This window comes from Phyllobates terribilis, unplaced genomic scaffold (genome assembly GCF_046119375.1).
Source record: "Phyllobates terribilis strain yellow unplaced genomic scaffold, ASM4611937v1 Scaffold_2__4_contigs__length_985480577, whole genome shotgun sequence".
NCBI lineage: Eukaryota > Metazoa > Chordata > Amphibia > Anura > Dendrobatidae > Phyllobates > Phyllobates terribilis.
In genome coordinates this window covers 417334309-417360714 of record NW_027362762.1, presented here as the reverse complement: position 1 = coordinate 417360714, position 26406 = coordinate 417334309, and the positions used below count along the sequence as shown (strand labels likewise).

Here is a 26406-nt window from a genome sequence, read left to right as displayed (position 1 = left end):
CTTCACACCTGCTTGTTTTCCTCTATCTCCACCACCCCCTCTTCTTTGATTGACAGATCTGTCGTCATAGAGCCAGAGAAGGATGGAGATAAATGGGAACCAAGCAGGTGCGAAGGTGCGTTTGGGAGGTAATAATTGTTCGCGCTGGGCTAATAGACAAGGGTAAAGGATAAAGTGAAGGTGTGAAGGTGCATTTAAATGATTGGCCCTGCTGTGATGCACCAAGCGCCTGTACTAGGTTTGAACAGTCATTCTGTGCTGTCAGACTCCCTTTAAAATGCCATTGGTAGATAGCAGGTTTAAAAATCATAAAATATTAAGTGATGTCTGACTATGACCTTGGTTAGTATAAGCTCTTTGTAAATATTACCTTCTTAATTTTCTCTTTAAGTTTTGGAACATTGACTAAGCATACCTAAAAGTTTTATTTTATTCAAGGTATTCTGTATGTTTTAACCAAATATATAGTTTAGCTGAAATAAAAAGGATTTATACATCATCATCAGTTTTCCTTCACTAGTCTTTCTTTTCTGTGCAGGTGGACTGAGATGGAGCAACAGAGTAGAGCATTATTAAGGCTTAGAAGAGTTAATCTTTTCTCGCTGCGATCCCTGACTGGGCAGCATGTTGTCAGAATAATGTTTAGCCAGGTGTTAATCTGTGTCTGGAGGGAAGTGCAGGAATTCATTATTCATCTAAATGGAGGGAGGTCGTTCTCATGGGATGCTGCCAGGTCTGAGGCCAGCCTCCTCCTGGCTTACTGACATGTGCCATTTGTGATGAATGCTGCTGAAGTCCATGTGAGGAATTCTCCTGTCAGGCAGCCAAGCAGACGGAGGAGCACAGCGCAGCCTTTACACTGGATGGAGAGAGCGAGATCGCAGCAGGGCTTAGAGGAATCGGAAGGCTACGTCCCTTTCTTTTGTGTTGCCCACATATGCGGATAAACCATTATTGATCATTTAGTAAATCACTCTTCTGCAAACTTTCCAGATCACTTTGGGTAACAATGATTAAGTCCAGCTGGTTTTATGTCAAGTTCAAGTACGCAGAAAAGGTAAGCCATCAAACTGTTCCTGTCCCCTTGGGTTTTGGCTATGAGCTATGTGTGGCTTCTGATTGGGCAATCATCGGTACTTTGTTAGACAGGTTACAGTATTTGGGTAAGTTTCGCTGTAACCATCAATTACGTAGAAATTCAATCGGATTTCTTATCTTGGAATATTTTGATTTGTTGTCTGCGGTGTTACATCTTTCCTCTGGAATATAAAGCAAACAATGCAGATACGTTTGGTTCTCATACATCTGTATAAGAAATAATCTACGGTATGCATTAGAGATAATAAGTGCAGTATGTTTGCTATGTATCTATGACTTATTCTGTAGCAGTAGTGGATTTTATGGTGATGTTTGGCAATAGGGTATGCCGTCACGATGACTGCAGAAGTCATTTTATCCCCTAGATAATTCTTCTGTGCAATTATGAGAGTATAACAACTATTGGGTAGCGATAAAATCATCCAATACATCCTTATGTTATATTTATAACTGAAAAACTTGAGATATATCTGCAATGGAAACATTAAATTATGGAATTAGAGACTATTAGATAAGAAAATGTTGTCATTGTAGTCATATCTAATTAGCACTTAATATTATTAAATATATTTATATTTAAATTAAAAGTATTGCATTAAAACCTTTATTTGTTTTGAAAGTAAAAAAAGTTAAAAATAGTGAAAGTTCTGTTTATACAGCATATTAGCAAAAAAGTCATATGGTCTTTTTGAAGAGATTTTTATTTCTCACTGAATATCTGGATTCATAGAGGCATCTTTATCTTCTGGTTATCTTAAAAATAAAAGAGACCATTCACAATGTTGTTCTGTAATGTATACTTGCAAACATTGATTTTGGTTCATAGACATAACTTTAAAGGCAAGTGCACGTAGATCCCCTAAAGACACATTATATATGTCATGGGAGGCTTTACCAATCACTGCTATTGACATCAAATCACCAAACTTTAAGGGTTCGTGCACAAGAGATACCATACAAATCCCTGAGAAGCATCTCTGTGTTTCTCTCGATAAAATCAAAGGCAATTATAAGTACAGTAAGACTCATAGCAGGTTATGGATGCTGTGAGGCTGCGTTCATATGTTCAGTATTTGGTCAGTATTTTACATCAGTAATTGTAAGCTAAAATCAGGAGTGGAACAATCAAAGAAAAAGCATAATAGAAACTATAAATATGTCCATCTTTCTAAACATACTTTATATGTTACTCTTGGTTGAATGTATTTCACTTTGAATTGGGGCTCATTCAGACGTCAGTATTTGCCACGTGCGAGAAAAATGGTCCAGATATTCCGATCTGACTTTGATCAGAGTTTGATCAGAGTGAGGTCCGAGTGTCATCAGTTTTTCTTGTACATGGAGAGAAAAAAAAAGGTTTTTCACGGACACAAAGACTTACATTGCCGATTTTAATCTGACCCTCAGATCAAAATTGGACATGTCTTTGATATTTTCTGGGAACCACTTGGTCCAAGGAAAGAATCGGATATGTCCACAGCACCATTGAGTATCATAGGTACTAGTGATGGGCGAGCATGCTCGTTACTCGAGATTTGCTAGCATGCTCGGGTGTTTTCCGAGTATCTTCAGCGTGCTCGGGTGTTATGTTTCAGTCACTCCGTGCTCATGATCTGCGACTCTTTGACAGCTTTAATACATGTGAGGAATGCCTGTTTCTTAGGCATTCCTCGCATGTATTAAAGCAGTCAAACAGTCGCAAATCATGAGCACGGAGTGACTGAAACATAAAACCCGAGCACGCTGAAGATACTCGGCGAACACCCGAGTTTGCTCGCCGAAAGGGTTAACAGAACATACTCGCTCATCACTAATAGGTACACGTGCTATCTGGGAAAAAATGGATAGCACTCGTATGAGAAAAACTGAGTTCTAAAACTGGGAACTTTTATGGGTGGGAGTAAAATACCGAGATGATGGCAAGGTCAGCAAGATTTAAAAAAAATGTTGTCATATAGTGTCACAAAAGCCTCATCTCAGCTCAGTACATTATTGTGCCTTTGGTATTAGCTATGCATACACTACAATGACCTACCACTCACTGGTAGCAATATACAAAATAACGTACTACTCATAGATCTAATAATATGCCTAGAATGATATGATAGTAAGTCATAATGCACATATGACTCTGGGGATGCCAGATTTTCTACGTTTTGTTGGGATTTCTGTAGGCCTACTCTTCACATTTGGGATACAGGTGTTAGGGTGTAACCTTATACATTTCAAATATATCTGAAAACATTTTTTTATTATTTTGAGAAATCATAAAATAATATTATTACATTATAGAAATTTAGACATTGTGTCAACTATTATATTATAAACAAACTTTTAATATGGATTATTCCAGCATAGAGCTGACTATTGTAAAAGGTGCCATATGCTAAAGAGGAAGCAATGGCACCCTTGCCTTTCCTGAACTCTACACCTATTTATCAGTAACAAGAGGTTTCACACTTCTAGGTTCCTATTAAATGTCCTCCAGATTCAAGAGCACTCTCATAACTTCTGAATGATTGATATGACTCAGCAAGAGGATTGGATTATTGGATGCATTTATACACTGATTAGTTATAACAAAACCATTGACACACGAAGTAAATAATATTGATTATCTCTGGTAATAGCACAGGGATAAGATATATTAGGCAGAAACTGAACAGTCAGTTATTAAGATTGATGTGTTTAAAGCAGGAAAAATGATATTACAGCAGGGGATCACAGCTGATTCTTTTTGTGAGGTAGAAGATTTCACTGACTGTTTTTAAACAATGTTTTACTTCAAAGAAAGAATCAGCTGTGATCCCGTGCTGTAATGTCTGTATACTCTTTTGCTTCCTCCCCTGTCCAGGAGATGTGGTTTGATCAGACCATGTTCCTGCACAGTCAGACACGGCCATTACACAGTACACAGCAGGGGCGCATTTATAAGATTATCTCAGCACAGGAACATTTTATTTAAACACATCCAATTGTGGAAGTTATTATTATTGATTAAAATGAACTTTTGTTTATGGGGAAAACCCCTTTAAATGTCAAATGACACTATTGTTTGTGACCTGATGTCCTAATGCTGGGTTATATGAGTCAACTTAATCTTTGCTTGATCAGCGTATGTAGTTCAACAAGAACATGTCACAGAAACATTTAATTCATTGTAAGTCACTTCCTAAATGATGTGGTTTGCCAATAATATAATTCCTTTTCAAACTCAGTGAATCTTGTCCAGAATTGACCAGATTGTGACAGCATCTCACCAAGTTGAAATTTTATGCTATGACTTAATTGCTGATTGCAATAAAATATCTGTATACTAATGATGGTTATCTTGCTGTGAGAAGACTAAAACATTTTAAGCTGAGCCTATTTCAAGGCTTATTTTCACTAGAGGAAAATAATTGCATCTGAAAACCTACAACTCCATTTCCAAAAAAATTGAGACGCTGTGTAAAATGTAAAGACAAAAATGCAATGATTTGGAAATCTCTTATAACCAAATTTTATTCACAACAGAACACATATCGGAAGTTCAGTTAAACATTTTACCATTCAATTTGTGAAAATCAGCTCATTTAGGAATTGATGGCAGCAACACATCTCGCAAAAAGTTGGGACAGGATTAACAAAATTGTGGAAAAGAAAGTGGTACTAATGAAAAACAGCTGGAGGGTCAATGACTGTATAAAACGAGCACATTAGAGAGGTAGAGTCTCACAGAAGTAAAGATAGTCAGAGGTTCACCAATCTGTAAATAACTGTGTCTGAAAATTGTGGAACAATTTCAGAAAAATGTTCCTCAAGATAAAATTACAAAGACTTTGAATATCCCACAGTCAACAGTACATAATATCATTAAAAGAAGTTGAAAGTCTGTTGTGAATAAAATAAGACTATGAGAGGTTTCCAAATCATTGTATTTTTGTTTTTTTACATTTTACACAGGGATTCATTTTTTTTAAATAAGTTTGTATTTTTTTCCCTAAAATGGAAGTCTGGCTTTCCACACATATTTTAAAACAAGCTAGCCTAGATTGTAGGACCAATATTGAATAATGATAGATTAAAGAAACTACAGACACAGATTGTGGTCCCATGTAAAATTATAATGTGCTGTATAGTACACAAATATTAGTATTTTTGTTGGTGATACAAAAGTGGTGGGTACAGCTTTCTCCAAATCCCCCTATTTTATCAATTTCTGCACATGACCTTACACAATTCACATCTTCAGTGCAGTGCACATTGGCATCCATAGAAAGTGGAAGTCAAAGGTTATCCCTTTAAATATGGTGGCTTAGTGAAAGGACTAAGATGTTGTTGCAAATCTTTCCAATATTTCAAAGACAGCCGTATCATTATTTATATTTCTGTAATGTTCCATTATGCAAATTTTTATAATATACTAACCTTACAAATCCATTCCGATTAAGAGATGGTCAGAGGTCATATCTTCTTCTTCAACAGAACAGAAAGTTCAAAGACTAGTGGGGAACCAAGAAACCATGATATTGTGTGCATCGGTAAATAGGTAATGGATGTATTAATCCTTTTATTATTTGACATCATTCTGAAGGTTCATTTTTATTTTTTTTTGACAAATTTAAACTCATGTTTTAAATTGAAGGATCAGGGGCGTACATAGGAATCATGGGGCCCCATAGCAGAAGCTCTAATTGCCCCCCCCCAAAAAAAATGTAAATAATTGTCGGGGTCACCAAAGATCAGATCTCACAACTTTCCATCCTTTACATAGTAATTTTCCTCCTGCTGATGTCCTAGATCTCTCTTTCATTGCCCCATAAAGTGTGATGCCAATAAAAGGGCCCCCCAAACACAGTATGAAACCCCCATGGTGAATTCCTCCACATGCACAGTGTAATGACCCTACTGTACCCCACCTCAACTCCCAGGGTAAAGTATGCTGACCCCAATACAGTATGATCCCCCAACTGTGAGCCGCTAGAGAGGATGGTACATAATAAGGGATGGCGCTATACATAATAAAAGAGGAAACTATATAACTAAGGATGGCGCTATACATAATAAGTGAGTACACTATATACTAAGGGACTGTGCTATACATAATAAGGCTACATTCCTGCATCTGTGTGCAGTGTCAGTGTGCTGCCCTGTTTTACTGACGCATTGAGCATGTCCTATTCTAATCCTCAACATCGGATCAGAATAGAACATTCTCTGACCCTCTTAGATCTCATTCTCAGATACGTGATTTTCATGGATGTGTGAATGGATCTATAAAACTGTACGAGTCCGTGGACCATCCGATAAAAAGATCTGGCAGCACACGGACATTTCACACAAATGTGAGAATGTGGCCTAAGGGATTTTACAGACAGCATTATCACTCCCAGACACACCATGCAGATATAGAATAATATTTACATCCAGGCACTTACCGCTGACGTCTCATCTGATCAGAGCCGGTTTCTGCTGCTTCTTCTCCATCTGGTCAGACCTTCATGTCGACATCTCCCAGCCACGACTCGTCTTGTCACGATGATCTCCAGCCTAGAAAATAACAAGGTCATACATTGTATGCATACATGTGTCTCCCCCACACTACGTCCTTGAATACAGATATGTAACCCCCCCCATTAATATAATATTAGCCACTTAGTAATCAAAATATAAAGTGATAAGCAGCACTGTGCCCCCCATTAACTATAATCTGCACCGGCCAATAATATAAATTATTCAGTCTCTGTGACTCTCCCCAATTAACTGTAAGGCTATGTGCACACGGAAAACATACAAGGCTTCACAGTACAAGCAAAGTGAAACCCCCATAATTGCTCTCTCCCAGCACCCCCATGATTGCTCTCTCCCAGCACTCCCATCATTGCTCTGTCTTAGCACCCCTGTCATTGCTCTATCCCAACACCCTCATCGTTGCTCTCTTCCAGCACCCCCATCATTGCTCTCTCCCAGCACCCCCGTCATTGCTCTCTCCCAGCACCCCCTTCATTGCTCTCTCCCAGCACCCCCATCATTGCTCTCTCTCAGCACCCGCTTCATTGCTCTGTCCCACCACCCCCATCATTGCTCTCTCCCAGCCCCCATCATTGCTCTCTCCCAGCCCCCATCATTGCTCTGTCCTAGCACCTCCATCAATGCTCTCTCCCAGCCCTCCCATCATTGCTCTCTCCCAGCACCCCCATCATTGCGCTCTCCCAGCACCCCCATCATTACTCTGTCCCTGCACCTCCATCATTGCTCTCTCCCAGCCCCACATAATTGCTCTCTCCCAGCCCCCCACCATTGCTTTGCCCCAGCACCCCCATCATTGCTCGCTCCCAGTACCCCCATCATTGCTCTCTCCCAGCAACACGTCATTGCTCTCCCCTTCCCCACCATCCCCATCATTGCTCTCCCCAGCCCTATCAGCCCCATTATTGCTCTTCCCAGCCCCATGATTCCTCTCCCCAGCCGCATCAGCCCCATTATTGCTCTTCCCAGCCCCATCAGCCCCATTATTGCTCTTCCCAGCCCCATAAATCCTCTCCCCAGCCCCATCAGCCCCATTATTGCTCTCCCCAGCCCCATCATCACATCATTCCTCTCCCCAGCCCCATCAACTCCATTATTCCTCTCCCCAGCCCCATCAGCCCCATTATTGCTCTTCCCAGCCTCATTAGTCCAATTATTCCTATCCCAAGCCCCATCACTCCTCTCCCCAGCCCCATCAGCCCCATTATTCCTCTCCCCAGCCCCATCAACCACATTATTCCTCTCCCCAGCCGCATCAACCCCATTATTGCTCTCCCCAGCCCCATCATTCCTCTCCCCAGCCGCATCAGCCCTCTCCCCAGCCCCAATATTTCTCTCCCCTGTCCCATCAGCCCCATTATTGCTCTTCCCAGCCCCATCATTCCTCTCCCCAGCCCCACCATCCTACCATTGCTCTCCCCCCACCTCCCCTCCCCAGCATTTCAGTAATAAAAAAACAAAAAAAAAACAACAGCTTACCTCAGCTCGCTCCCCTGCAGCAACACCCTCCTGGTTGCCGGCAGCTTTCTTCCTGACCCAGGCACGCGCTGCATGATGACGTCATCAAGCTGCGCGCGCCTGGGTCAGGGAGGAAGCAGAGGACGAACCTTCCAGCTCCACTGCTATTCTCCTCCTGACAGCAGCGGAGCTGCAGGGATCGCTCTCTGACCGCCGCGTGCAGGGAGCAGCTGCACCTTGTGGGCCCCTTGGTGCAGCTGCATGGTGGGGACCCGGCGCAGCTGCACCAGCGGCGGTATGTCCACCCCTGGACTGCTATAGGGCCCCCCGGCTCACGGGCCCCATAGCAGTCGCATGGTCTGCCACCATTGGCGGTACGCCACTGTGAAGGATCTATTTTTCTAAAAAAGAAAAATATGTAGGACATGAATTGTGTGATGTGTCCATTATATGATTACATTAAGCAGGAGTCTAAGCATTTATTGAAAAGCTAAGCTTACAGTATGTATCTTTTTAAGTTGTATTCAGCAACTGGACAAATAATCTGGCATGTCATTTCCTCTTTGTGTTGAAAAAGCAAACCAGATGTTTGTTGTTTAACTTCCCATCAGAAGCAGAGACAATCTCTGGATGTCATCAAATAAATGTTAAAATCTAGAAAGCAAATTCTGCAAGTCAGTTTATTGAGTGATCCAACAATGGTATAAAAGGCAGAGGTTAGACAATTTATTATAGTAAGTAGACCAAAAGTTAAATTAACTTACAGTTGCATATAAAAAGTTGCCTATAAAGTTATGTTTTTTAAATAAATTATTGGAAAGAGTCACATTTCTTTTGCATTAGAATTTATTCGGAAGCATTTACATGTAAACTTTTAAACCATTGGAATACAGTATACTCTGAGAAACTATATCTTGAGAATGGCACATTTTGCTCCATTGTGAATGGAGTCCTGGCCATACATGTCCTGACCTCTCCATTCTCTTCTATGATGCTGCACAATTCAGAGAAAACATACACCATTGTCTGACAATCAAAAAGTCACACACTCTCTGGAAGGCTATGGATTCTTTAGAGCAAGGATCAAAATTATTAAAGATATAAGCTTTAAAATGAAAAGTACCTTGCATACAAGAAATGATTTAAAAAAGATAAAAATAAAGTGTCACAAATCTGCAAAAACAGTTATGCAATGTAAAGGGAGAAATAACAGAAATACCTAAATGTTTCTGTCTAAGGTTATGCTTATGTGGATTAGGGATCACATTCAGCTCAGGCCAACCCCCACATGTGAACACCTTTACATTCTGTAACCCATCTTTTATATGCCTAGTCCTAGGCTCAAGTTTCCAGGATGGCCTAGATTATTATATTAAAATTGCTGGTCTGTGACTGGACCATGAGCTAATTTAGGGGCGAGCACCTTGTGTTTTATATACCTTCTGTCTCTAATCGCCCCCCTCCATATAGTAAATAGGAAATATCCAGTCTGGCTACAATGACCAACTGCCCACACTTTGAAGTTTGGCTCTCCAGCCCGAGGTGACACAAATGATATTAGAAAGGAATAAGTCCAGCGCTATTAGTCCATTGAAAATCCATTCTTCATTTATTTCATAACTTCAAATGGTATAAAATCCATTAAGTCACAGTCCAGAGATTAAAAACATCCGCGTTTCGACGCAAAGCAGTGCGTCTTAATCATTGACATGGATCTGATGGCAGACTGAACATTTTAAAGTAGTTCACCATTCAGTCCCCACTCACCAGATCCAGCCACTAGATGGGAACACCTGTGCAGAGAAACCTGGCAGGGGATTAACCCCTTACAGACTGAAAACATACATTACATCAAATATGCATATCTCTATTCATAGTGGTAAATCAGATCCTGCCTGATATTGATACCATGTGGTACCCTAGTGTTCAGCTGGTAGATCCACCAGGTTTCCCGGCTTATTAGTTTTCTTTTGATATCACCACCCCTGGATGGGATTTTAACCCTTTCTATGCTTGACACTTCAAAAGAAGACACATCACCTTCATGGCCTCTATAAAATGTTTGGAAATTGCTGAACTTTTATTAATGATTTTGCTGACGGCGTCTGAGAGGTGACGTCTTATCCTGATTTTCAGCGGCCCCCCAGTACAGCCGACATATTGGAGGTCACACAAACCGCTTCGCATCTTTTTTAATGATGTCAGTGTTGGACTGAGTTGGAAAAGGCCCACCAGTAGCATTGATTCTTCGAGCCCACTTTTCAGCTACATGCAAAAATAACCTGACCCTAGTACACAAAATTACTCTTATGTCTATGTAATATTAGTTTAGCTAGCATGTTTAACCCCTTACTGGCCCAGGGCGTATTAGTACACCCCAGGCCATCACCCCCGGTTCAGTGAGGGCTCCTGCGGTGAGCCCGCACTGAACCGGGCACATGTCAGCTGATTATTACAGCTGGCATGTGCCCGCAACAGCCGCGGGTGGAATCGCGATCCACCCGTGGCTGTTAACATGTTAAATGCCGCTGTCAATGTCTGACAGCGGCATTAGCCCCGCCCATCGGTGACCCCGTCACGTGATCGTGGGTCACCGAGGGGTGATCATGACAACCCTGGGTCTGCAGCAGACTCCAGTGGTTGTCATGTAAAGATTACTATGAGCGTTACCTAGTGGTCGGCGCTCATAGTACAGGAGCATTTCTGCTCATCACCTCTATGTAGCAGAGGAGATCGGACAGTTGCTGCTTCTAGTCTCCTATGGAGACTATTGAAGCATGCAAAAAGTTTTAAAAAAATGTTTTTAAAAATATTTAAAAAATTAAAAAAATATAAAAGTTTAAATCACCCCCCTTTTGCCCCATTCAAAATAAAATAATAAACCCCACATACACATATTTGGTATCGCCGCGTTTAGAATCACCTGATCTATCAAAATAAAAAAAGAATTAATCCGATCGGTAAACGGCGTAACGAGAAAAAAATTCCAAATGCCAGAATTACGTTTTTTTTGTCACCGCAACATTGCAATAAAATGTAATCACGGGCGATCAAAACATTGTATCTACCCCAAAATGTTATTAATAAAACATCTGCCCGTCACGCAAAAAATAAGCCCCCACCCGGCCCAGATCACGAAAAATAGAGACGCTACGGGTCTAGGAAAATGCCGCCATTATTTTTATTTTTTTTTTAGCAAACTTTGGATTTTTTTTTCACCACTTAAATAAAAAAGAACCTACTCATGTTTGGTTTATACTGACATGGAGAATAATAATGACTGGTCAGTTTTAGCATACAGTGAACATGGAAAGAAAAAAAAAACAAAAAACAACCATGGAATTGCATATTTTTTGCAATTTCACCGCACTTGGAATTTTTTTCCCGTTTTCCAGTACATGATATGGTAAAACTAGTAATGGCGTTTAAAAGTACAACTCGTCCCGCAAAAAATAAGCTAATAATACTCATTAGCAATCCTTCTCAGGGACCTACCAGAGGATTATCCTGTTCCCCTGTGGGCCAGTCTGAGACTGAATGATGTTATACTTTTCCCTTACAATATTTATAAACTACTTGTTAATATATTGTCCCTGTGAAAAATGCTCTTTTGTGCAAAGACAGTAAATTTACTGACTTACCTGACTCTTTGGGAATTTATTTTTCCTTCTGACTGCAAACTTCAGATTTTAGGCTATCAGTGGAAAAGGATACATGATCGAGTGTGTCTGTTTAAATCTCTTCTGTCCCTTTTTTATCACATTCAGGAGATCTTCTATCTTGTACATTTTTTTTAATCAAAAGAAGGACTCAATCTTGGCATCTGGGAGAAGGAAACTTTCTCTTTCAATAGGGATCACCCAAATGTGATGTGAAAAGGGCCATCTTTAGCTCAAGGCACCATATCTTATATTGACAGCATATGTAAAAAAAACAACTAATTGACTATGTATTAAATGAGAATGGTTCATAGCTTGAGCTACACTTTAATTTCCTTCTGCATATCTATCAATCTATTCATCTATCTATAAACAAAAGAACACAGCAAGTCTCTGTAAGTGCTAAGATGTGTGCTGACACTGAATGTATGAATTTTGAACTGCATTACTGCAGAATATAATTATAAAATGAAGATACTTGGCATACAAATTGACCAATTCATGAGAGCCCACCTGCCACAACAAGATGTGCCTTTTTTTGGTGGGACCCTAAACCTAATATTTATTAAACCTGCCTCACCCTGGCTGAACATTTACAAATTAAAAGAGCTGGTAGGAACCAGCACTAATTAAAGCTGCTTTAAGCTGATTGGAGGACTGCTCAGCCGAAAATACTACTTACTACGAGAAAAAAACAAAAAACTGACCAGCACTTCCCAACAGAATAAAGTGTGAACAGGTGCAAGCTGCTATGACTCCATAATGTACACAAAAAAGAATACAGAAGCTCTCTAAAAGCATTAAATTATATGAAAACATTGAATATATGAAATTTGGATTTCATTACTGCTTTATAGAATATACTTATAAAATGAAATTGGCCAATTCATGAAGGCCCACCAGCCAAAACAAGGTGTACTTTTCTTTGATGAGACCCTAAAGCTAATATTCTAACTCTTTCCTGAAAGAAAGCAACACTATACAAAACTGATATAGAAAAAGGGTGCAGGCTTCAGGGTGCTGACCTAGTATCCTCCATCTACAAATGACAAAAATGGCAGCACTCCAGACGTGAGACAGTGAAAAAAAACTGTGGTAACGTGTGTTGATCACAGATTTTTCACTATCCTACATTTGGAGTGCTGATATTTTTGCTATCTATCTATCTATCTATCTATCTATCTATCTATCTATCTATCTATCTATCTCTCTATCTATCTATCTACAGTGGGTACGGAAAGTATTCAGACCCCTTTAAATTTTTCACTCTTTGTTTCATTGCCGCAATTTGGTAGATTCTAAAAAGTTAATTTTTTTTCATTAAAAAGTACACTCTGCAACCCATCTTGACTGAAAAAAAAGAAATGTAGAAAGTTGTGCAAATTTATTAAAAAAGAAAAACTGAAATATCACATGGTCATAAATATTCAGACCCTTTGCTCAGACACTCATATTTAAGTCACATGCTGTCCATTTACTTGTGATCCTCCTTGAGATGGTTTTACTCCTTCATTGGAGTCCAGCTGTGTTTAATTAAACTGATAGGACTTGATTTGGAAAGGCACACACCTGTCTATATAAGACCTCACAGCTCACAGTGCATGTCAGACCAAATGAGAATCATGAGCTCAAAGGAACTGCCCAAGGAGCTCAGAGACAGAATTGTGGCAAGGCACAGATCTGGCCAAGGTTACAAAAGAATTTCTGCATTACTCAAGGTTCCTAAGAGCACAGTGGCCTCCATAATCCTTAAATGGAAGAAGTTTGGGACCACCAGAAGTTTTCCTAGACCTGGCCATCCAGTCAAACTGAGCAATCATGGGAGAAGAGCCTTCATGACAGAGGTAAAGAAGAACCCCAAGATCACTGTGGCTGAGCTCCAGAGATGCAGTAGGGAGATGGGAGAAAGTTCCACACAGTCAACTATCATAGCTGCCCTCCACCAGTCGGGCCTTTATGGCAGAGTGGCCCGACGGAAGCCTCTCCTCAGTGCAAGACATATGAAAGCCGACATAGAATTTGCTCAAAAACACATGAAGGACTCCCAGACTATGAGAAATAAGATTCTCTGATCTGATGAGACGAAGATAGAACTTTTCTGTGATAATTCTAAGCGGTATGTGTGGAGAAAACCAGGTACTGCTCATCACCTGCCCAATACAATCCCAACAGTGAAACATGGTGGTGGCAGCATCATGCTATGGCAGTATTTTTCAGCTGCAGGGACAGGACGGCTGGTTGCAATTGAAGGAAACATGAATGCAGCCAAGTACAGAGATATCCTCGATGAAAACCTCTTCCAGAGTGCTCTGAACCTCAGACTTGGCCGAAAGTTCACCTTCCAACAAGACAATCACCTTAAGCACACAGCTAAAATAACAAAGGAGTGGCTTCAGAACAACTCTGTGACCATTCTTGACTGGCCCAGCCAGAGCCCTGACCTAAACCCAATTGAGCATCTCTGGAGAGACCTGAAAATGGCTGTCCACCAACGTTCACCATCCAACCTGACGGAGCTGGAGAGGATCTGCAAGGAAGAATGGCAGAGGATCCCCGAATCCAGGTGTGAAAAACTTGTTGCATCATTCCCAATAAGACTCATGGCTGTACTAGCTCAAAAGGGTGCTTCTACTCAATACTGAGCAAAGGGTCTGAATACTTATGACCATGTGATATTTCATTGTTTCTTTTTTTCTGATTTTTTTCAGTCAAGATGGGGTGCGGGGTGTGCTTTAATGAGAAAAAAAATGAAATTTTTAGAATTTACCAAATGGCTGCAATGAAACAAAGAGTGAAAAAATTTAAAGGGGTCTGAATACTTTCCATACCCAGTGTATCTATCCATATCTATCTATCTATCTCAGTTATTACTGCACATTGTCCATAGTGCACCTACAAGTATTGATACGTATATTAAGATATAGTAAAGTCTAAGAAGTGATGTAATGATTTTTCAGTGCAAAAATCTTTGCATATTATGTAGAGAATGTTTGCATTTTCTCTATCCAGCGTCTTCCCAATAAGGCTGCCAAGAGTGGACTGAATGTTGCTGCTGTAAACGCAGGCAGACTGCCACTTACATGTCCTTGAGCAATGAACTGTGATGACACTTTCCTGAGCCTTGAAGGAATTTGTTGTGTTTGAGAGGGCAAGAGATGCTTGAAGCAGATTTATGTGTGGCTATCTCTTTCCTCTCAAGTGCACACTCTAAATGCAATGAGGATATTGGGTTCATGCCACAAAAACTACAGGATACAATATAAAGCATATTTCTTTTTTTGATATCCGAGCAGCCAAATAGAAAATTATCGATTTACAATCTGGGTATGTGACAGACAAAATGCTACATTAATCTTGATAATAGGGCGTTTGTTTTCATGCCTGTGTCCTTTCTTGGCTTATTGCAGTGTAAGGGTCTAGAAACGCTTGTTAATAATTGAAGAAGTGGATTTGTTTACAGTTGGTTACAAAAACTGTAAAAGATTAATGAGCTGAGTTTTGTGGTTTGCTTCCTCAGAAATGTGAGCAACAGGAATACAAAAATAAGAAAAGCTTGACCTATTCTTGGTTAATTGACTGAGGTCAAGGTGTAATACCTTTAAGCATTAAAGTAACAATAATAACAAATAAACAGAAATATACAGCACTAATGCATTTTACCTGTCGCACAAACATCTGCATTGTAAAACGGTATAGAAAGTTTAAATGGGTTGTCCTCTATTTTTTGACTGATGACCTATTCTTAAGATAGGTCATCAACAAAGGTCCGACACCCGGCACCACCGCCGATCAGCTGTTATTGCTGTTGGCGGCGATCGGAAATACTCACTTGCAAAACTGTCCGTCTTCTGATGGTGGTCAAAGCTTGGTACTACACATCCGCCTCTTATTCAAATCAATAGGAGGTGGATATGTAGTACCCTGTGGCGACCACTATCAGAAGACAGCCAGCTCCGTGAGTGAGTATTTCCGGCCGCCAACACCGATAACAGCTGATCAGCGGGGGTGCCGGGTGTCGGACCCTGACCGATCAGACATTGATGACCTATCCTAAGGATAGGTCATCAATGAAAAAGTAGTGGCCAACCTCTTTAACCACTATGGAACAGAGTTCCGCGACCTTGTCATTTAAATTTGCTCCATTTTCACCATTTTTGAGATCTCTGCTAGCTGTCGTTGCATATAAATATTCTGAAATCCCGTACATGCTAATACTTCTCAAAGCCATTAAAGCTTCATCCACTCCGGGCAATCCTCTGTGAGTTACACAGACCGGACTTGAGGTTCATACATTCTAGTAAACCGGGGTAAATGAGATTTCTGCTGCTTATGTCTTTAGTGCAGCAAACTCCCAGCTACAAGAAGTCCAAGGTCGATGGGTTTTTAGCCTATAATGTAAAAATATGTCCAAATCATTTATTGACATGAAATCATATATATTTAATATGATGTGAACTGAAATCAACATGTAGCGGAAACATGGGAAACCTTTGTCAGGTAGAAATTGGCTTTCATAATTGCTAAAACAAGAACTTTTACAATTTATTTGAGCATATATGGAAGAGGTAAGAAAATAAGACTTTGCTACATGTAATCATTGCCCTCTGAACCTCCCCACACTTCTGGGAACCCACCTTAAAACAACTGGCTCTTTATGGAATCGTACACCTCTTGGCCCCTTATCAGACTTAGGGCTCATTCACGTGTCACTTTTTTGCATATGAGCACGATCTGTATTTTTCTTGGATAGGACTTAGATACATAATAGTGAATGGGGCCATTCACATGTCCCTGATTTCTTGCAGACCGAGAAGTTTGTGTAAAATCATAAAGACATGTCCTATATTGATCCAAGTGTCGGATCTAAATTGGCACTGCAAATTTATGGGACTGTGAAAAAATCGGACAGCACTTGGAAGCCTGCTGAGTGCCATCCAATTTTCATGGACTGTTAAATTTGAGTGTTGAGAAACTTTATTTTTTCACGTATTACTAAAACCGATAAAACTTTATTGAAATTCTGATAGATTCTGTTGAAACTGTGACCAAAATCACTGATGAAACATAGTCACTTTTCCTCATACATGAAAAAACTGACATGTGAATGAGCGCTTAGATTTTCAAAGGGAACCTGACAACTTGCCCATGTCCCCTAAATCGCCACCATGTATTAATTGCTATGTGAATATCCTTTCTAATAATCCCATTTTATTGTCTAAAAGATTACTGTATATTGCAAAAAGCTATTTTACGACTTTGATAGTGATATGCTAATTTAATGAGTATACCTGGTTTCCTGTGTATTGATTGACAGGTAGGCAGAGATGTACAAAAAGCTGGCAGTGACACCCTATGCCAAATCATGTCACTTTTGCCATCAGGGGCATGATAACATGATTGATGGAATGATTAGTCTGGGGAAAACCACTCCCTCCATGACTAGTCACCCACTGATTAGCATATTGCCAGCTAAGTTATAAAATACCACAGCCATTTTGTGGTGAATCTGGATAGTGAGAGGGCGTCACTGCTTTAAATTAGTAAAAGCTTTCATAAAGTAATAGCCATCATTTTATAATTATGATACATGATTATTGATTATGTTCTAAACTCTGGCACCCCACCAATCCTGAGATGGAAAAGGACGCATTGCTGGTGCTTCATCCTATTCTTAGTTTTCCCAACCTAGCAGTGCTTATAGCAATGATTATGTGACATTAAAGTTCAGCATGAGGACTGTCAAACAGACAACAATGAGGCTACGTTACCACGAATGAGTCTTTGGTGAGTTTTCAATCATAACCTGTATGAAAGCAGAAGCAGGAAATAGGGAATACCGCAGCTATTTTGTGGTGAATCTGGATAGTGAAAGGGCGTCACAGCTCACAGAGTAGCCATAGAGATAGAGAAAGCCATAAAACACTCAACAAATTGTACAGATAGTGTGTAACAGCATACCAGTGAAGAATAGTAATCATCCGTTTATTCAAGCCATATATGTTGAGGTCATTTTGACATTACTAAGGACTTAGATCATATATCAGTGATTTTTCTCATTCATCGAAAACATGAATAGATTTTCTTATGTATTTTGGATCAGAGTTTAATCAGTGATTGGCCAGTATTAAGTTGGGCGGACCGGTGGAAGTTCGGGTTCGTCATGTTCTACCGAACTTTAATCTAAAGTTAGGTCCCGGTACCCAAACTTGAACCTGAACCCGAACCCCATAGAAATCAATGGGGAACTGAACTTTGGAGCTGGAAAAATTTCTCTCTCTCGTCCCCAAACTGCCGAACTGTAAAATGGACTTCCAGGAGAAGTCCGTGTTCGAAGTTCAGCACCGAACACTAGGTACGAACCCCGAAATTTACAGTTCGGAGTCGCTCATCTCTAGTCAGTATGTAAGTTTTCATCAGTGAAATAATTGTGTTTTGACGCAAATTGTAAAGCCATGGAATGAATGGCGCTATAATAATAAATAATAATAATAAAATTGCATTTTTGGAAAAAATTTGGTGCGGCTTGGTGAATTCAAACTTCTAAAGATTTGATCGAGTTTTTATTTTACATTATTGTAACATATACGTCTGATATTCATTTGATAACATTGTTTTTCTCTAGGTCTTTTGCTTGTTGTGGAGTAATTTTGTTGTGGAAAGTGCATAAAATACATTACTGATTCCACGTACTGAATTGTATATGATCAAATCAACAGATGCTTCATATGTTAAGTGGCACAATCAGCAGTTTATATAGTGAGCAATATTTTATTGGCTGCAGAGTTAGCACTAAACATAATTGACAGTCTAGTTTTCGTCCTAACGCGTGTAGGAGATGACCTCAAAACAGACGGACATATTCTATAAGGCATTGGTAGGAAGTGTGACAGCTGGGAAGATTAAGAAATAAATAAAGGATGTCTCCTGGAAAACTGCACAGAAGAATGCTTGTGTATATAAAGTATCAACAACATAATATTCCAAACAGAAAGGAGGCAGGATTTATGACAAATCACAGAGAATCTCTCTTTAGACTTTAATAGAAATTACTTTATGAAATAAAGATACAGCACGGTCTATGAACCCTAAGATTATATTCACACAATGAGTTTCTGATGCTGCATATTTTGTCTTGCCAAAAAATGCTGCGTCTTACAGTTCCAGTAAAGTAGAAGGGATTTATAGAAATCCAATGCCCGCTGTGGTTTTCTTTACACTACATGACCTGTGTTTTTGAAATCCGCAACATGTCAATTTCTCTTGCTGATACGCTGAGTTTTATTTGTGGATTTTCCCCATAGACTTGCATTAGATGCAAAATATCTGTAGGTATAAAAGCTTATGCATTTTTAGTGTGTTTCTATTGCAGAAACATTGTTAATACATATGTAATCCACACATGACTGTATAAATAATGTTTTGTCAAAGCAAAATGCCGGGAAATATCAAAAACAATGCAGCTTGTTCTAAAACATGCCATACCAAAAAAAAGGCAAAAATGGAATAAAAACATGTGAAATATGCATTCAAAATTGTGATGAAAAAAGTGCAAGTAACCTGATTTAGCTAATAGGTGCAGAAAGGCTGCAGAAAATCTACAACATCAAAAACTCACCAAATACTTATCATGGGAACGTAGCCTTATTGGGAGCATTGTGTTCAAATTAGTGAAGAATTTCATGATTCATGGCTCCCAATTTCAATTTAAATGTACCCCCGCAAAGATGAAGCATAGTGTATTGTGAAACTCTTTTGTTATTCCTCTTAGAAATGTATGAAGATTTTGACAATTTGATATGGACATATTCCTCATCAGTAGGGTGTCTCCATATACAATGAAGAGCTTGGCCCATTTAGATGGGCCGATTTTGAGCCATTAGTGATCACTGGTGGTCTTCTTATAAGTCGATCAGCTCTGGTTTACTATACAAAGGGATATGTGTTGCAGACAATGAAGATTTTCATAGCAGCCAAAGATCTGACTGCATTACATTGACTGATATAATCAGTGTGAGCGTGATTGCATATTTGATGACTAAACATTACAGCTAAATGGGCCTTAACCCTGTTTAACAGTGACAGTGTCACAAGGCTTGGGGACACACCCTGTGACAAAGAACAGCTATAAGGATGCCATATATATGTGTATATACTGTATATATATGTTTATATATATATATATATATATAAATTTGTCATTAAGCTAAGATAAAGAGAAATAGTAAAATTGAACATTTGCCACTAAAAGTTCGAGGCCCCATTCAAACAATCCTATTTCAGGGTCACTGACTTAAAATCTAGTCGATGTCCCATTCAAACTTATTTTTATTTTCAGTCTAAAGTTGTATAAATATATATAGTTCTTCAAAATTGCTTAAAATTTCATAATGAATTTTGCTAGTTTGATCTTGAGTGGCTGTTGAATTCATATAATTGTCTTATGCCATAAATTATCTTCCTCTTCTCACTCTTAAAGTTGTCCAGTCTTAAGATACAAGTATTCATTCACTCTATCTGACTACAGACTTGTGAATCGTCAAATAGCGCTCACTGCACTGTGAGTATTCTCCGGTGCCGGCACTTGGTCCAGACGGCACCGGAGAATCCCCACAGTGCGTGTGACGTGACGATTCACAAGTCTGCAGTCACACAGAGTGAATGTAGATTTGGAGCTTTAGATCAGATAACTACTCTAAGGCTAAGACCCCACTATCAGAATTTGGTCAGTATTCAGTCAGTATTTTGTTTCAGGAGTGGGAGCCAAAACCAGGAGTGGGTGATAAATGCAGAATTGGTGACTTGTTTCTATTATACCTTTTCTCTGATTGTTCCTCATCTGGTTTTGTCTCCCACTCCAGAGAAAAATACTGACTGAATACTGACCAAGTACTGATAGTGGGGCCAAGGCCTAAGATTGAGACTTGTGATCCTCATGCTTGCTAATCTCTTTGTAGGTCACTAAAGCAGAAGGACTTATTGCTTTCCCTTCACTGTTCCTAAAAGTATTGTAATCAAGAAAGTTACCATAATATCAGCTTTGTGCTGAAAGTCATATAATATAGCCAGAGATAATATTTATAGTTAAAATACCTATTGCAGTCTGCAAAGCTTTATGATAACTGTTTTTCCTATCTCTAGTTTATGTTTTGCGTTGGTAAATTTACATACAGAATTATATGATGAAAAACTAGCTTGTACTTACACATTATGTGTTATAGGGGACTTAAACAAAAGTAAGAAAGCTCAAGTATTCATCCATCCTCCTAAGCATAGGTTAAAGAGAACCTGTCAGCATGATTTTGTAATGTAATGTAAAGACATGGCTGTAATGGCGCTGTAATACTGATTATATTGATACCTTTGGTGAATAAATCTGCTTTGTGGTTCTTCTGTAATCTCCATTTGAAGTTTTCTGCTAATTAGATTTCGGTGCACAGGGGCCGGACTGTACCCTGGGTCTTCTCCTCCCTGTCTGTGATTCCCCAGCCCTCCTCTAGTCTGTGAGTGACAGGTCACTTTTGAGATTTCATACAAAGGAGACAGATCATTCACAAATGGCAGAGGGGCTGGGGAATCACAGACAGGGAGGAGAAGACCCGGGGTACAGTCCGGCCCCTGTGCACCAAAATCTAATTAGCAGAAAACTTCAAATGGAGACTGCAGAAGAACCACAAATCAAATTTCTTGACCAAAAGTATCAATATAATCAGTATCACAGCGCCATTACAGCCATCACTTTACTATACATTAGAAACTCGTGCAGACAGGTTCTCTTTAAGCTGGAAGCTACATTGGAAATATGACCCTAACTTAGACAATAATGTTTGGTGCAAAATGTTAACATTTTGATTTCCCATGAGTCATTGTATAAATATGCTAAATATTGTTATTGAAAATTGTTATGTTCACTGCAGTACATTTGACGTAAATTGATAATATAAACTAAATAATTAAATTAGTGATGAGGGAATCTTTTAAAATTCAAATTCACCAGCTTAGCAGAATTTGCCCAGGAAATTCAATTTGCAGTTAATTGATTTGCTAAGAATCACAAGTACTCTAATGCCACCTATTGCTCTGAACAGACATATGTGGCACTTTGACGTCTCCTAGGATTGTATTCAATCCTTTTCGCTCACACAGTATGAGCAATGTCAAAGTGACCTCAACATCTATTTTTTTTCTTTTGGAAATATTGACTTGCTTCTGAATATTAGCAAACAAAATATGTGTGGTTGAACTGCAGCGGCACTATAAGCACACTGATTGCTGCCTCACAGATACAGTCTCCTATTTCCCTCCCCCCATCAACTAAATCTGTATTCTTTTGCACACTGTAATCTTCTCCATTGATGCGCTGTCACATAGTTTCTTCAGTATTTCATGGCTTTGTCTCCTTATCTCTTTGACTAAGCAGTATGCTGTGACATCTTTTCATTATTAAGATTCACTATAAAATAGCTGCTGCATTGCCTGCTTTAGCTTTTATACAGGCCATAATAGTCATCCCTGATTCGCCATACTATCTCATGAGATATGATAGCTGCAAAGCTTTATGGGGAAGCTCACCCAGCTGAGCTCGAGGACATGAGATTCTTCTCTGGTTGATGCAATCTTCTCCAGTGATTAATATGATGGTGGCCATTTTAGGCGAGTTGTACAAAGCAAAATGAATATTGTTTGAATTCCTAAAAATTGATACAAAATTGATTTGATTAGAATTGATCCACACACCTCAAATGCAAATATCAATAGTTTACTCCCGATATGGCTCCAGTATTTTAAGTTCTCATGAGGTAGCCAGGTTCATAACTAATCCACTTGTGCTCCTTGAAGCTGTGTAGTTGCTATTTTTAATTCTTTGAAAGCATTTTCGTTATGTGTGTGGGATAAACAGGCTCTGGAATGAATTTAAGAGGAAGCTTATTTGTGTTATACTTCAAGCTTGTTGAAACTCTTTCCACTTATGTGAACTCCTAAACTCTCATCTATGGTGCTCAACATGTGTGGTCCACTGGTCTTCCTTTAAAATAAACATTTCATGTTGTTTTCTAAGTTTTCAAACTTTTAAGAAAAACAAAGTTACCAGCGTTCAAAGTTTTGTAGTATGTATATAATGCAGATTTACCAACTAGCTCACAAAACTGGAGGGTGGGACACTTGTAGTACGGGCTACTGTCTCTAGGTGAATGTTGGCGGAACTCTTCTGAGTCAATATGGCACCCAACATTGTTGAGGAAGATTGCACTTGGCTCTAATGATTCTTTTTTTCAATGAGTTGTTTAATCTTTCACGTATTTTTTTTATTGCTATTACAATCGACAGCCCAAACTGATAAAAATGTGCTGAAAATCAATCAAGCTGTTCTGGAACATCACAGTTAGACTATTGATGAACTTATGGTGTTGACTGGGATTTTATGAAATTCTTGTCAGCAAATTTTATCTGAGGATTTGGGAATAAAATGAGTAACAACAAAATTTAGGAATCGCCTACTGGCCCCTGACCAGAGAGACAATCACCTGGCTGCGCATGATAAGAACTCAGAAGGAGAACAACGTTTCAAAATGTACAAATAAATACACTATTTTTTATAAATTAATTCCGGTTTCTTTTGGGTACCTTCTTGTAATAACCTTTTTCAATGCTTTTCTTTTTCCCAAAGAGAGACAAAATATCAAAGCTGGATGTTGTTCATGTGATTGAACAACTGATTGTTGAAAGAAAAAAACAATAGAGCCAAAAGCAACCTTCCCCAGCAACAATGGCTGGCATAGAGTCCAGCGGCAATTCCCCTAATAGTGAAAGCCCATACTACAAGCACCCCGCCCTCCAGAAGACAATCCGTGTTTTAGTCAGTTGAATTAAACCAAAGTACACCTCATTTTACTTAATGTGCTTCTGATTAGGTGATCACCTGAAACAAATCTTATGTAACGAGGGAAAGTATAAAAAACACTGCTGTGGTCTTCATAATCCTCTTGCAATAGGACAAGCTGGGTGGTAAAAGAAGTGCTAGGAATAGCCCAAAAGTAATTTGAATGAAAAAATAAATTTTAACCATGCCAAAGGAGTTGAAAAGAAAAGTCTTGAGTGACGAAAAGAAGGGCTCAATTCTTGCTTTACAAGCAGAGGGATACAGTGAACATCATGTTGCCTCCATCCTTAAAATTTCGAAGATGGCAGCCCATTACAACCAGGTCAAACAGCAAACATTGGGGACAACAAAGCTACAGACTGGCAGAGGGGGTGAAAGCGTCTCTCCACTGACCGAGATGACCATCATCTTATTCGAATGTCACTCAACAACCACAGGATGACATCAAGTGAACTACTGAACTACAAAAGGAATAGCAAATGGCAGCTGGGGTGAAGTGCACGGCAAGAACAGTTCGTAACAGGCTCCTAGAAGCATGCCTCAAGTCATGTAAATCTAGAAAAAATCCTTTCATCAATGAGAAGAAAAGGAGAGCCAGGCTGAAGTTTGCCAAAGATCATAAGGATTGGACCATAGAGGACTGGAATAAGGTAATCTTCTGTGATGAGTCTAATTTTCACCTTTGCCCAGCACTTGGTCATCTAATGGTTAGACGGAGACCTGGAGAGGCATACAAGCCACAGTGTCTTGCACCCACTGTGAAATTTGGTGGAGGATTGGTGATGATCTGGGGATGCTTCAGCAAGGCTGGAATTGGGCAGGTTAATCTTTGCAAAGGACGTATGAATCAAGCCGCATACAAGGATACCCTTGAAAAACACTTGCTTCCTTCTGCTCAGGCAATGTTCCCCAAATCTGAGGACTGGTTTTTCCCGCAGGACTATGCCCCATGCCACACAGCTAGGTCAATCAATGTGTGGATGAAGGAGCACCACATCAAGACCATGACCAGCCCGATCTCCAGACCTGAACCCCATTGAAAACCTCTGGAATGTAATCAAGAGGAAGATGGATAGACACAAGCCATCAAACAAAGAAGAACTGCTTACATTTTTGTGCCAGGAGTGGCATAAGGTCACCCAAAAGCAGTGTGAAAGACTGGTGGAAAGCAGCCAAGACGCATGAAAGCTGTGATTAAAAATCATAGTTATTCCACCAAATATTGATTTCTGAACTCTTCCTGAGTTAAAACATGAGTATTGTTGTTTCTAAATGAATAATGACTTGTTTTCTTTGCGTTATTTGAGGTCTGAAAGCACTGTTTCTTTTTTATTATTTTGACAATTTCTCATTTGCTGCAAATAAATACTACATTTTTAGCTTTGAATTTCAGAGACATGTTGTCAGTAGTTTATAGAATAAAACAACAATGTACATTTTACTAAAAAAATACCTATAAAGAGAAAAATCTGAGAAAATGAAAATTTTGCAGTGGTCTCTTAATTTTTGCTACAGCTATATATATGTAACCCCAATTCCAAAAAGTTGGGACACTGTGTAAAAAGTAAAGAAAACAAGAATGCAATGGTTTGGAAATATCTTATAGCTATATTTTATTCATTACAGAACATATAACACATATCAAAAGTTGAAAGTTAGACTTTTATGCATTTCAGTTGAAAAAATTAACTCATACATCATTATGAAAACATTTCATCTGTTGGATTATACTGTACATTTAATGATTCCGTGTGAATAGGATATGTAGCAAATACCTATTATAAGCGTTCTGACAATGAACAAACACGTATATTAACGTATTTAGCTGTGACATATGAGATCCTGCTCCTTTGTGAATTGAGACGAAACATGACTTTTTCTTGCTAGCCCTTTGTATGGATTGTTCCCATAGCATTTTTGACTTCTAACCCACTGAATGTTCGAGCTGACACTTATGCTTCAATACGCTCTCTGTTATAGGAATTCCAAATATTGGTGTACCTATCATAAGCTGGCAAGATGTCAGGTCTGTGGGCGTCCTTCAGAGTCACTAACGACACATCACATGCTTTTCCTCTGGAGAGAAAACAAGTGCTTCTTGTTTAATGTCCAACATTTGGCAAAACGCTCCTTGTGTAATTACATACTGTTTTCCAATTCTCTACATTATAAAGACATCCAATTCCAAGCCGAAATAAATGTCTGGAATTAATAATAATATATATTTTTTATTTAGTCTGTAATTAAACATGTCTAATAAAGTCGTACCACTCCTCTGCGGTCTGACTAACCATTTTGCTGCTGTAGTTGATGATTTTTGAGCTATTAGCTGCCAACATTTTGAAAATTTTCACCGCCGGTATTGCTAAGCAGGGCGTGTAATAAAGACGTCACACATACTTCTTTTATAAAAGCACAACGAACAATTTACTTAGCAAGGAAATAATTACAGGTGTTTTTTTTTTATTCTTTGAAAATCAATTGGATGTAAATATTTAGATGTAAAAGCTACAGAAGAAAAAATAATTATAGTATAACAATTAGTAAATTGGCCAAAAAATATTCCTAATAACTAAGCTGGACTGGATTGTAAATTTACTAGATAGGAAGCAATGAGGCTGTTATGGATTTTTTACAGATGACCACATACGTATTTATTATAACAATTGTTTTTGTTGATTTTCTTTTAACCATATTTTTGATATTTATTTTCCTGTATAAGTCACGTATTTCTTTTATTCTATTGATTTATTTTACTCATTTATATAGCGTCATTAATTCCACAGCACTTTACAGACATCA

General features: G+C 39.0%; 1 protein-coding gene across 9 annotated transcripts in view; it reads left to right on the top strand.

Moving 5' to 3' along the window:
- AUTS2 (activator of transcription and developmental regulator AUTS2) overlaps positions 1-26406 on the top strand; it is a 1755315-nt gene that overhangs the window by 477505 nt on the left and 1251404 nt on the right. The window contains exon 1 of one of the 9 annotated variants that reach the window (XM_073665144.1): positions 923-1057. The exons of the other annotated variants lie outside the window; for them this stretch is intronic. Within the exon in view, the coding sequence (XP_073521245.1) occupies positions 1010-1057 (48 nt within the window). The 5' untranslated portion in view covers positions 923-1009. Of the gene's footprint in view, positions 1-922; positions 1058-26406 lie in introns of those variants that run through there. 9 annotated transcript variants of the gene reach the window in all.